Source organism: Suricata suricatta, chromosome 12 (genome assembly GCF_006229205.1).
Source record: "Suricata suricatta isolate VVHF042 chromosome 12, meerkat_22Aug2017_6uvM2_HiC, whole genome shotgun sequence".
NCBI classification, from domain to species: domain Eukaryota; kingdom Metazoa; phylum Chordata; class Mammalia; order Carnivora; family Herpestidae; genus Suricata; species Suricata suricatta.
This window is the reverse complement of record NC_043711.1, coordinates 5,550,369-5,562,690: the sequence shown is the minus strand read 5'-3', so window position 1 is coordinate 5,562,690 and position 12,322 is coordinate 5,550,369. Positions and strand designations below refer to the sequence as shown.

The 12,322-nt window shown below is 48.3% G+C and overlaps 1 protein-coding gene across 2 annotated transcripts; it reads right to left on the bottom strand.

Annotated features, from left to right (window-relative positions):
• Positions 1-8,164: 8,164 nt before the first annotated feature.
• Positions 8,165-11,524, bottom strand: CD209 (CD209 molecule). Of its 2 annotated transcripts, none has more exons than XM_029917319.1 (8): positions 11,389-11,524; positions 11,160-11,234; positions 10,936-11,022; positions 10,122-10,217; positions 9,813-9,890; positions 9,452-9,603; positions 8,993-9,105; positions 8,165-8,605 (listed from the first exon to the last, which is right to left on the bottom strand). In XM_029917319.1, exons 1-8 carry the CDS (start codon positions 11,432-11,434, stop codon positions 8,464-8,466), a joined length of 789 nt encoding a protein of 262 aa, XP_029773179.1. In that variant the 5' UTR covers positions 11,435-11,524; the 3' UTR covers positions 8,165-8,463. The 2 variants fall into 2 exon arrangements, with proteins under 2 accessions (XP_029773179.1, XP_029773180.1); XM_029917320.1 differs by having other exon boundaries at positions 10,140-10,217; positions 11,389-11,522.
• Positions 11,525-12,322: the final 798 nt, after the last annotated feature.

Genomic DNA, 12,322 nt, shown 5'->3' with positions numbered 1-12,322 from the left:
GTGAGAGGCAGTCTGGCCTTCCAGCAGCAGCTCTCTCTGGGGTCAAAGGCAACTGATTGGACTGTCAGGAGCCTCAGCGCCACCCCCATGGCTGGCATTTGGTGGGCGATCGTATGGCAAAATATGTGAGACACTCACCCCGGGTAGCTATTTATTTTATTATTGTTGTTAAAAAATGTTTTTGTTTTTAAAAAAAAATTTTTTTTAATGTTTTATTTAATTTGGATACAGACAGAGACAGAGCATGAGAGGGGGAGGGGCAGAGTGAGAAGGAGACACAGAACCGGAAGCAGGCTCCAGGCTCTGAGCTAGCTGTCAGCACAGAGCCTGATGCGGGGCTCGAACCCACGAGCGTGAGATCTGACCTGAGCCAAAGTCGGAGGCTTAACCAACTGAGCCACCCAGGCGCTCCAAAAAAAAAAAAAAATTTTTTTTTAAATGTTTTCGGTTTCACTGAGCTATGATTGACACGTAACATTGGATTCGGTTCATTATGCAACATAATGCTTCGATACGTATAAATATTGCAAAGTGATCTCCACAGTAAATCTAGTTCCATAGTTATACCTCCGTTTCTCCTGATGAGAATTTCGAAGATTGACTCCGTTACGAATGTCTTCTAAGTTTCCAACTTCTGCACATCCTTGACAACACTTGTGATGATCTTTTTGATTCCAGCTGTTCTAGGGGGTGTACAGGGGATTTCACTGTGGGTTTCATGTGCATTTCCCTGGGGACGGGCTTATTAAAATGCAAGTTCTTGGGGTGCCTGTGTAGTTCAGCCTGTTCAGCGTCTGACTCTTGATTTCAGCTCCGGTCATGATCTCATGATTCATGGGATTGAGCCCCACATCTGGTTCTGTGTGGAGCTTGCTTGGGATTCTCTCTTCCCTCTCTCTGCCCCTCCCCCACCTCTCAAAATAAATAAACATCTTTAAAAATGAAGATTCTTACCCCACTCCCAAGAGAGTCCAATTCAGTGAGTCTGGGATGGGGCCCAGGAAAATCGGGGGGGGGGGTCTTTTCTGATAACTCCTGATGCAAACCCTGGCTCTTCCTGCTGAGCCAACCTGTCACCGTAACTGAACGCATGCTGAGCCCATAACTTGGGACGGAGACCCGGGAAGGTAGGGACAGACAGGCATGGGGTCCTCAGAAGAAGCATCTTTGGGCTCGCTCTGAAATAGGACTTTCAGCTACCTGAGCCGATTAGTCCTTTGTTCGTTTGTTTACACCTGTTCATGTCATTGCCTCTTCCTTACGTCCTCACCCACACACGCCCGGACAGCTGAAACGGACAAAGCCAGTCCTGAGATCTCAACAGGGAGATCATTTTTTTTTAATTTTTTAAATGTTTTATTTATTTTTGATACAGAGAGAGACAGAGCATGAGAGGGGAGGGGTAGAGAGAGGAGACACAGAACCGGAAGCAGGCTCCAGGCTCTGAGCTAGCGGTCAGCACAGAGCCTGACGCGGGGCTCGAACCCGCGAACGTGAGATCTGACCTGAGCTGAAGTCGGAGGCTTAACCAACTGAGCCACCCAGGCGCCCCAAGGAGATCATTTTAAAGCCCTGTTTTTGGGAATAGGGTGAGAGGCATGTGCCTTATTCTGCTCAGGCTGCTATTTATTTTTAATTTTTAATGTTTATTTTTGAGAGGGAGAGAGAGACAGAGTGTAAGCCGTGGATGGGCAAAGAGAGAGGGAGATGCAGAATCCGAAGCAGACTCCGGGCTCTGAGCTGTCAGCACAGAGCCCGATGAGGGGCTCGAACTCATAAACCCTGAAAACGTAACCTGCCGCTTAACTAACTGAGCCACCCAGACACCCTGTCTCTTCCTCTTCTTAGGAGGGCACTAATCCCACCACAAGGGCCCTGTCCTCCACCCAGTTACCTCCCAAAGGCCTCACCTCCAAATAACACCTCGCTGGAGACGCGGGCCTCAACATTTGGGGTGGGGGCTCAAATATTAAGTCCACAATAGCATGTTAACAACGGCTGTGTGTGCTTTAGTTGGGAATAGATAACAAAGCCCTTCGAGTTAGTCTTTCTGCCCATAGGGGTCTAGAAATTTCCATCTGATTTTGACAAGAAAGGATGAAGTCAAGAGAAGAGAAGCTTCCCACATAACAAGCCAGCAGGTGATGGTCACAGCTGATAAATTGAGAAGAGTCTTGCAGACCTATAACCAGGAAGCATGGCGCTGGCCACGAGGTCACCACATGGCACGAAGGCGGACAAGAGAATGACCCCCAGCTTTCCCACATTTGCCAGGAGCCCGTCATCTTGGGGATGCTCCAATCCCCTCACAGATTCAAATGGGCAGAACAGAGTATGTAGTGAAACCTTAACTTCCTTTTCACTGGGATAAAACACACGTCCTGTAAAACTGACCCTGTTTAACCGCTTTAAAGTGTGCAACTCAGGGGCATTAAGCACATTCGCCATGTTGTGCAACCAGCCCCCGCTCTCTAGCTGCAGAACTTTTTATCACCAGAAAGAGGAAATCCTGGACCAATTAACACTTACTCCCCACTCACCCCACCCCCACCCCCCAGACCCTGGCAACACTAATCTGCTTTTGGCCTTTCTGAAGATTTGCCTACTTTGGACATTTCATCTGTGTGACATTTTGTGCCCGGCTTCTCCCACTGAGCACAATATTTTCAAAGTTCATCTATGCTGTAGCAGGTGTCAGGGCTTAGTTCCTTTTTATGACTGGATAACATCCCATTGTATGAATATCCTAGAGTTTGTTTACCAGTTCATCGGTTGATAGGCATTTGGGCTGTTTCCTCCTTTTGCCTATTATGAACTTTTGCCTATTGCTGAACTTTTAGCTTTTACTCGGCCTCTCCTTAGTACCCTGTGTATCTGGTGACAGCAGTTCTGTTTACTGATACCACAGTCTCTGTGGCCTGCCTCCCGCCCTCCACTGCAGACCGCCATCTTGTTTGGCTGTGGCCAATCTTCAGTCTGGCAAATAAGGTTGACTCAACGGGGAGTCTCTGGTAAGCCTAGAAAAACACTACCAACGCCACTCATGGCTTTTGGTGTTAACAACATTATCCATTTGTATTGGAACAGTGATGAAGAATCTCAAGAGGGTCCCACAGTGGGGAGATCTACGTGTTTCCCAAATATTTCTTCCCAAGGCAACACAAAACAAGAGGGGGAAAGCAAGCTATGGTATAGCTTGGAGACAGAGAATGCCAGAATATAAAAGGATCAGGGGGAAAAGTGAAGAATCGTGGAAGTGAAATATGAGGTCCCCACCCTGGGCTCCACGCCTGAAGCAAAGGCAATGGAGAAAAACTACCGTGGATATGAAAAAGGGAAAGGAGCAAAACAACCTAGAGCTCGCTCTGGAGAGACTAAGCTCACCCTCAGTCTGAAAACAGTGTAATGATGTCTGAGCAGATCAGAGTGTGAATTCTAGAAAAGGAATGGATATAAGGGACAGTCTTCAATATGCATAGCTTCCGGAGAAAGGAAGTGGGGGAAAGGAAGAGAGAGGAGCTGGCTGGCAATCTGGTGGTGAAGGGGAATGGAAGGTGCAAATGTAGGGCTGTCCAAGACAAAAGAAAACTGTGAATTGGAGGTCTCAACCTATTCCTGCCACCAAGAGTGCGAAATTTAGTCTCTGCTGCATTGACAGAAGAGGGTGCCATCGAGCCGCATAGCTCATAGACTGCTCCCAGTAACAAACAATTGAACAAAAGGAACATAGTAAGTCTGCACAGAGTAGTTGCAAATTTTCAGGAAATGGAAATCCACACAAATCAACAAAGGAAAAACGACTTCCAGAAAGGAGTCAAAGATGTAGAAGAAAATTGTTAAGTCAACGCTCCAAATAGAATTTGATGCTGTGTAGTCCAAGGGGGCATTTGTCTGTATGAAAAAAAAAATCTTGCATCAAAAATTCAAAAACTAGGAGAGCTTGGGTGGCTCAGTTGGTTAAGTGGCCAACTTCGGCTCAGGTTGTGATCTTGTGGTTTGTGAGTTCGAGCCCCGCATCAGGTTCTGTGCTGACAGCTTGGAGCCTGGAGCCTGCTTCAGATTCTATGTCTCCTCCTCTCTCTGCCCCTCCCCTGCTCATGCTCTGCCTCTCTGTCTCTCAAAAATAAATAAAGATTTAAAAAACTAAAAAATTTAAAAACTAAAATACTGACATGGACAGGGATAAAGGAAAGAAATGAAAGAAAAAGGCAAAATTATCTCAGAGCTGTAGAATAAATTATAAGGTACTCAAGAGAGAATAGACTCCAATGAAAATTTGATAAGGGGCAGTGGAAAAAAGGCAGGAAAACAACAACAACAAAATGACATTGAGAAAGAAGTAAAACAGGGTCAGGGAGAATGGATTGAAATGGAATCCCAGGCACTGAAAGAATGATGTGTATATTATTGAAGTCCCTGAAGAAGAAAGACAAAACAAAACAGAGCTAATATGTAAACCATAATCAAAAAAATTTTTTCAGAAGTGGAAAATCACCTGAATTTACACATTGAAAAGGCTCACCAGGCATCTAGGAAAATTAACCCAGAATGGCCAATTCTGAGACATATTTTTAAACTATTGAATTTCAAAGATTAAACCCCCAAGTCCTCCAGATCAAACAATTTACCGAGTCAAAAGAGTTCTACTACTTTAAGACTTTTCAAAACTAACATTCAAAACAAGACAACAATGAGTGCAATTTGAAAAGCACAGCAAAACTGGGCGCCTGGGTGGTTCCGTTGGTTAAGCAACCGACTGTTTATTTCAGCTCAGGTCATGATCGGACCATTTGTTAGATGGGGCCCCGCATTGGGGCTCTTAAGATTTTCTCTCTCTTTCTCCCCCTGCCCCTCCCCCATTTCTCTTTTTTAAAAAACCAACTTTAAAAAACACAACACAACAAAAAACTCAATGAACAAAAGCGAGAAGCAAAGATTTGATACCCAGCCCAACTGTCCTTCAGTTATACACAGGATGTTAAGGAACTCCGTACCCATTAGCCTTTCCTGAAGAACCCATGAGAGGGCGCACTTCAACAACAGGATAATTGTTTCTCACAGAGATACGAATTACAAATTCTGAAACAACTTCCTGTGTATTCTGGGATTGAGCAAATTATTAGCAAATTTATTGTGAATAATGAGAGCCAGGTTTCTCATTGTTGCAGAAAGATGTTACAAATAAGGACAGGGGAGGGGCACCTAGGTGGCTCCGTCGATTAAATATCAGACTTCAGCTCAGGTAATGATCTTGGGGTTTGTGAGTTCAAGCCCTGTTGGGCTCTGTGCCGACAGCTCAGAGGCTGGAGCCTGCTTCAAATTCTGTGTCTCCCTCTCTCTCTGCCCCTCCCCTGCTTATGCTGTTTCTCTCTTTCTCTCTCTCTCTCTCCCCCCTACCACTCTCAAAAATAAACATACATTAAAAAATTTTTTTTAAAGAAAGGGCACAGATGCCATTTGAAAGTAAAAAGTTTAAAAATTAAATTTAAAAAAATTAAAAATAGGGGCTCCTGTGGCTGAGGTGGCTATGTACCTGACTTCAGCTCAGGTCATGATCTCACGGTTCATGGGTTTGAGACTCGCATTGGTCTCTGTGTTGACAGCCTGCTTCAGATTCTGTCTCCCTCTCTCTCTGCCCCTCCTTCACTCACATTCTGTCTCTCTCTGTCTCTCAAAAACGAATAAACATTAAAAAAAATTTTTTTGAAATAAATAAAATGGCAAGACAAAACAGTAATGAGCCCATAGATCTTGGTTCCCAAGTACCATCCCTAAAAAGAAAAAGAATGATCGATACCAGATTTGGGTAAGGAAAAAACATGATGTAAATCTGAAGGAATTATTTTTTTAATGTTTAATTTTGAGAGAGAGAGAGACAGTGCAAGTGGGGAGGGGCAGCGAAAGGGGGCAGACAGAAGATCTGAAGGGGCTCTGGGCTGAGGGCCGAGAGCTGGATTCGGGGCTCAAACTCAAGAACTGTGAGATTACCACCCAGGCTGACGTTGTATGCTTAACCGACTGAGCCACCCAGGTGCCCCTAAACCTAAAGGAATTCTTTTTTTAAATTTTTAATTAATTAATTAATTAATTTTTTTAAGTCAGTACCTTATTTTCTTTTTTTTTGTTTTTTGTTTTTTATTTATGTTTGATACAGAGAGAGACAGACCATGAGAGGGCAGGGTCAGCGAAAGAAGGAGACACAGAACTGGAAGCAGGCTCCAGGCTCCGAGCTAGCTGTCAGCACAGAGCCCGACGCGGGGCTCGAACCCACGAACCGTGAGATCATGACCTGAGCCAAAGTTGGCTGCTTACCCCGAGCCACCCAGGCGCCCCATACACCTAAAGGAATTCTTAATGGCCAAAGCTGGAACAATTTGTGCAAGAAAATAAATGATTGTGTGGGCCTGTAACCCATGGAATAAAATAAATATCTTTGAGTCCATATTGATCTAAATAAATCAGTGAATATATACATAGATGGAAGAGAGAGGACACCTCTTTCTTACAGAAGAAGAGTGATTAGTAAAGTAGAATAATTAAGAAAATCACTACTAAAAATACAATGATAATTGCCACGGATGATCCAATGATAGATGCCAAAGTGAGTGGATGGGAATTTTATGAAAAATGGAAGATTTTTGTAGTCTCAAAGTGTCTCCTCACAAGATATTTATTCATTACCAAGTGGGAAATATTAACTTTGCAATGCAGTAACCTATAATTTTGGTTAACATTACCAATAATTAAACATCTTGATGTCATGTAACCCTTGAGATGAGGCGCTGGGAAGGATCCAACATCACTGCTGTGGTATTTTTGCCAAAAAGGATAACTAACCTCAAACTAATTATGAGAGACAAAACACACACACACACACAGTGAGGGACGTTCTGTAGAATAATTGGCCAGTACTTTCGGGGTGCATTGGGGGCTCAGTTGGTTAAACATCTAACTCTTGGTTTCAGCTCAGGTCATGATCTCACTGTTGATGAGTTGGAGTCCCAGGTCGGGCTCTGCGCTGACAGCTGGGGATTCTCTCTGGCTCTCTCTCTGTCCCTTCTCCCCATCTTCAAAAGAAATAAAAAGAAACTTGAAAAAAAGAATAATTGACTAGTTCTTGTCAAAAAAGGTTAAGGACACAAAGACAGTTAAGAATGTTTGGAACTGTTAGAGATACATTTATGCTGTTCTAGGCCATTCAGTTCGTGGTAATTTGTTACAGCATCAATAGGAAACTAACACACAATTTAGTAATAAGGTTTTTTTTTTAAATTTTTTAAAATGTTTTTATTAATTTTGAGAGACAGAGAGAGACAGCGCGAGCAGGGGAGGGTCAGAGAGAGAGGGAGACACAGAATTCGAAGCAGGCTCCAGGCTCTGAGCTGTCAGCACAGAGCCCAACGCAGGGCCCGAACCCACAAACCGAGAGATCATGACCTGAGCCGAAGCCGGACGCTAACTGACTGAGCCACCCAGGCACCCCTAATAATGTTTTTAAAAAATTATATGAAGAAAGTAACAAAACTTTACCCAAGGACATTTAAAAAGTGCCATATAAAGACATGATGTGTTCAGGAATGAATGACGCATAGATAGATGACAGATAGATAGATAGATAGATAGATAGATAGATAGATAGATAGATAGGATAGATAGATAGATAGATAGATAGATAGATAGATAGATAGATAGATAGGGTGCTGGGTGGCTCAGTCAGGTTAAGCATGCGGCTTCGGCTCAGGTCATGATTTCGGATTTGTGAGTTCGAGTCCCGAGTCAGACTCTGTGCTGACAGCCCAGAGCCTGGAGCCTGCTTCTGATTCTGTGTCTCCCTCTCTAGAGGCCCCTCCCCTGCTCGTGCTCTGTCTCTCTCTGTCTCTCATTAAACATTAAATAAACATTAAAACATTAAAACATTAAAAAAAGATAGATAGATAAATGATAGATGATAAGTAGATAAATGATAAATAGACACTTAGACAGGTACATTCGTATAGGTATATATGTATATTCCCAACCCAAATTACAAATTAATTCAAAACTGTGCCTGAGAAATAAAATATACAATAGTGGAGAGAAACCGAGTGAAGGAAAACAATAGTTCATATCAAACATAATATAAAACTATAGTAACTGAAACAGTGACCCAAAAAATAGACATAAGTTCAATGGAACACATAATGCAATGTGTGACTTTATTAAGGGGGTGTCTGGGAGGGGGGCGCTGAGACCGTCAACCGAAGAAGGGAGGTGTCCGTAGCCTATGAAGGCAGAGACCCTAGAGGGGAAGGGGGTCTCAGAACCGCCCTCGGATCCCAAAGGCCGTCCTGCAGGAGAAGGATGGGGATCCTCCGGCGGGAGAAGCTGGAAGACTGAAGCCGGAGACAAAGTAACAGCCTGCACCGCAGCGCCGCCGGGTCGTCTTCGGAGCCGGGGAGGGGTGGGGGCGGGGAGCGCCGGCCCTCAGGGGCCCGGGCAGGGCGACGAGGGCTTTTTGCAGGTCCAGAAGTTTTCTGTGCTGCATCTGTTATCATTCCAGCCTTCGCTGTACAATTCCACGCAGTCCTCATCGCCGTGGTTGTTGGGCTCCCCTTCCTTCCAGAAGCTGTGAACACCGTCAAAGCCATCAGCCACCCCCCACCCCCACCCCCCGCCCGCCTCGGCCCAGAGCCCGCCCCCCAGCCCATCCTTGAACAGCTGGCCCCAGGCCTTTGGCGGTAAAAGTCCAAGTAGCAGCCAGAGAGCGGCGGGGACTCTGAGGCGGCGTTTCCCAAGCAAGGGTTCCAACGCCACCAACGTCAGAATCAGAATCGGCTCTTGCTCGTGCAGAACTCTGGGCCCATAGCGAGGCTTCTAGAAGCAGACTCCCCGCCGTGGGGTGGAGCCGGGGCTCTTCGTCTCCGCCAAGCACGGCCATCAGGCGATGCTTTCCAATCCCAGAGTCTGAGCGCCCCGGGGTTTGGGTTCCCGGGCCACGTCTCTGGGGGCTCACCTGAGCTGGAGCGGGGTGTTGTCCACCCATCTCCAGGACCCCTCGTTGTGGTGGTCGCTGAGGCCGATCCACGTGCGCTGGTTATTTTTCGAATTCCAAGCCTTCAGAAATTTCTGGGGCCGGGGAGCAAAAGCGGCAAGATAGCACCCATCCCCATGTCTGCTCACACGCCCCAGGTCCCCCGCCCCCAGGGAAGACCTGCGGGCAGGCCCTCGCCCTCACTTAAGTCGTGAGCCTTCACACGCGCATGCGTGTCGTGGCAGTGTTAACGTGCACACGCGCGTGGACGTGTGTTAACCAGAGTCTCGGCTTCGTGTCTGGGGAGAGAGTCTGCAGCTCTCAAGAGGGCCCCGCGTTCCCTTTCTGTTCACACATGGGCTCCTCTCGCATGACCTCCCCAAGGCCACCGCGGGGCCTCCTCCAGGAAGCCTTCCCGGCCACCTCCCCGCCCCAGCCCACCTGCTCCTCAGTACTGTTGATGATCACCAGCTGGGCCCTCATGCTCTGACACGCGGAGATGGACTCTTTCCAGGTGTTCTGGGTCTGGGAGAGGAAGTAGCAGCTTCCTTGGAAAAATTCCCACTTCCAGGGGCAGTGGCGGCACAGGCCCGCTGGGGAGGAGAGAGGGGTGGGGACAGGCCCCCAGCACCGGCATCAGATCCTGGGAACCCAGGGCCCCTGTGTTCAGCTGTCCGCTCCGTCCCTGAGAAATCCATGTCAGAGACCCCAGCCTAAGGAAGCCAGGAGCCATCGACGGCAGGTGCCGGCCCCACCTGGGGTCCCCCCCAACTCCCTCCCACCCTTGGTGTCTGACCCTTACCCAGAGTAGCATTCATCCACGTCAACTGCTGGAGGATCTCCTCCAGGTCTGACTGTTTCTGCTCCCGAGAAGCACCCCCTGGAAGAAGAGGTCTTCAATTATTAAGCACCTACTGTGTGTGTGGTGCCGAGATTTCACAATGGACACCAAGAGTCCAACATCAAAACCGAGGCTCAGAGAATGACTTGCCCGACATTCCCCCCAGGGTCTTCTCCCCCACGTCTACCCTCCCTCCCTCACCCCTGCGGGGAGGGATATATGGTTGCTCATCCAAAGCCACACAGCCTCTGAGCCCTCGTCTGCCCCAACCTGGCATTAGCCCTTCACCTAGGCCCGGGCTCCCCTGAGCGTTCGTCTCCTGGTGTCCGCCCCTCTCTCTCTGCAGGGACTGGTGGATCCTGGAGACTAGAACAGACCAGAAGATTCCCTTTTATTTATTTCGTATTGAAACAAAATTTTTTAACCTGTATTTACTTTTGAGAGAGGGAGAGACAGAGCGCAAGCAGGGGAGGGGCAGAGAGAGAGGGAGACAGAATCTGAGCTGTCAGCACGGAGCCCGAGGCGGGGCTCGAACCCACTAACCGTGAGATCATGACCTGAGCCAAAGAGGGATGCTGAATCAACAGAGCCACCCAGGTGCCCCTATTGTTTTAATGTTTATTTTTGAGAGAGAGAGAGAGAGAGAGAGCGCGAGCAAGTGGGGGAGGGACGGAGAGAGAAGAGGGGATAGAGGATCTAAAGCAGGCTCTGTGCTCACAGCTGGGAGCCCAATGTGGGGCTCAAACTCACGAATCATGAGATCATGACCTGAGCCGAAGTCAGATGCTCAATGAACTGAGCCCCTCAGGCCCCCCGATTAGTTCCCTTTTATCAGCACCAGCTGTAGACATGACCTGGTGTCAAATCTGGTTTTAAGGTCTCTGGGAGCCTAGGTCCCGTGTGGAGGAAGATGAGAAACAGGCTCAGAGAGGGGTAGCAACCAGCCCACAGTCACACAGCAGGTGATGCGGAGCCCAAATGCCCAAGTCCTAGTGGGTTTTGGGACTGTGGCACAGGGCAAAGACCATCCCAGAGGGAAAACCTAAAGGGACCCAAGACTCCAAGCCCCCAGCCTCTGACTCACCTTGGACCAGAGTGGTCACCAGGAGCAGGAAGAAGCCCAAGGAGATGAGAAGCAGCAGCAGAGGCAGATGGGCCTGGGTCAGACACCCTGAAGGACCGGCAGATGGGCAGAGCTGAGGTTCTCAGGGACAGACCCTGCCTGACCCACCCAGGCTGGAGGTGGAGGCAGGCGCTCCCTGCAGCCCTGTCTCCAGATACCTGCTCTGGAAACGCCAGCCTCAGTACCTGGCAAGGTCCGTGAGCTCCTGAGCAGTCCGGTGTATTTCTTCGCCAATCTCTGGCCCCCAAACATCTCCTCCTCTGAACGGGACAGAACACACTTAGCTGAGCTTTGAAGCCAAGCCTGCCCGAGCCCCGCCGTTAGGACTGCAGGCTGGCAGCCACAGACCTGACCCCCCAGGACCCTGGAGCCCTGACCTCCCTCCCTCGCATCACCCCAGAGTGGGGCGCTCGCCTTCACTGGGGTCGCCCGGCTCCTTGGGGTCACACATCTCCGCCATCCTCCCCTTCTTTCCGGCTCCTCTCCAGGCTGTGGGTTTTATAACCCCACGTGCTGCCCCAGCACCCAGCAGCCTTTCTTCAGGAACATTCCTCCCAGTTCAGGAAGAAGCACATGAAAGAGGACACTGCTTCCTCCCGGAAAAGTGGGTGGAGGAGCAAAGCGCTGACACAAGTAGGAGAGAGGGCATCGAGGGCCACACACTCCTTTCCAGCGTCAGAAGGCGCTGCTCCAACCCCTATCGGGTCCTGCGATAGCCTGGCGCCATCAGAGTCTCCCTGTGTATTCCAATCCCGGTTACTCGGGAGTAAGAGCACTTGGCATGTGCCTCACAGTTCCCCAGGGTGAGCTCCCCCTGGTGGAAACAAGCAATACCTCTGAATTGGTTCAACCGCGGGCGTGTTCCGGGTATTCTTGGGCTGGGGGGCACTGAGAGATTTCACGTTAGCCCTATGAGAAAGATACAGTTTTTATATTGCTTTACAGATGAGGAAACTGAAGAACAGAGAGGGAAAGCACCTTCCTGAGGTCACGCAGCTTGTAAGTGGTGGTACTCAGAATAGGGCCCTGGCAGGTGGACCTCTGAGTCCCTGCTTAACCACTGCTTAACCTTGAAGCAATTACTCTTTCCCTCTTTGTGATTACGAAGCGTTTTGCAGAGTTACTCTGAAACTGTGTATATCAAACTCTCCATTTACATATGTATAGACCCCTGGTTTCCTACTTGATCCAATTGGTTATACGTTACTCTCTCTCTCTCTCTTTTTTTTTAACCTAAAGTGAGTATCTTAGGGCACCTGATTGTCTCAGTTAGTTTTAGTTTAGTGTCTGACTTCTGTTCTGGTCATGAGCTCCACGTTCATGAGTTCGAGCCTCAGGGCGGGCTTTC

What these genes read in the sequence shown, in the direction of transcription:
- CD209 (XM_029917319.1), bottom strand. Translation starts at nt 11,434, where the DNA reads ATGGCGGAGATGTGTGACCCCAAGGAGCCGGGCGACCCCAGTGAAG. An exon ending in AGGTGAAGGGCTAATGCCAG is followed by an intron (nt 9,891 to 10,121) that starts GTTGGGGCAGAC and finishes CTCTTCTTCCAG; the next exon opens with GGGGTGCTTCTCGGGAGCAG. An exon ending in TCAACAGTACTGAGGAGCAG is followed by an intron (nt 9,106 to 9,451) that starts GTGGGCTGGGGC and finishes CCCCGGCCCCAG; the next exon opens with AAATTTCTGAAGGCTTGGAA.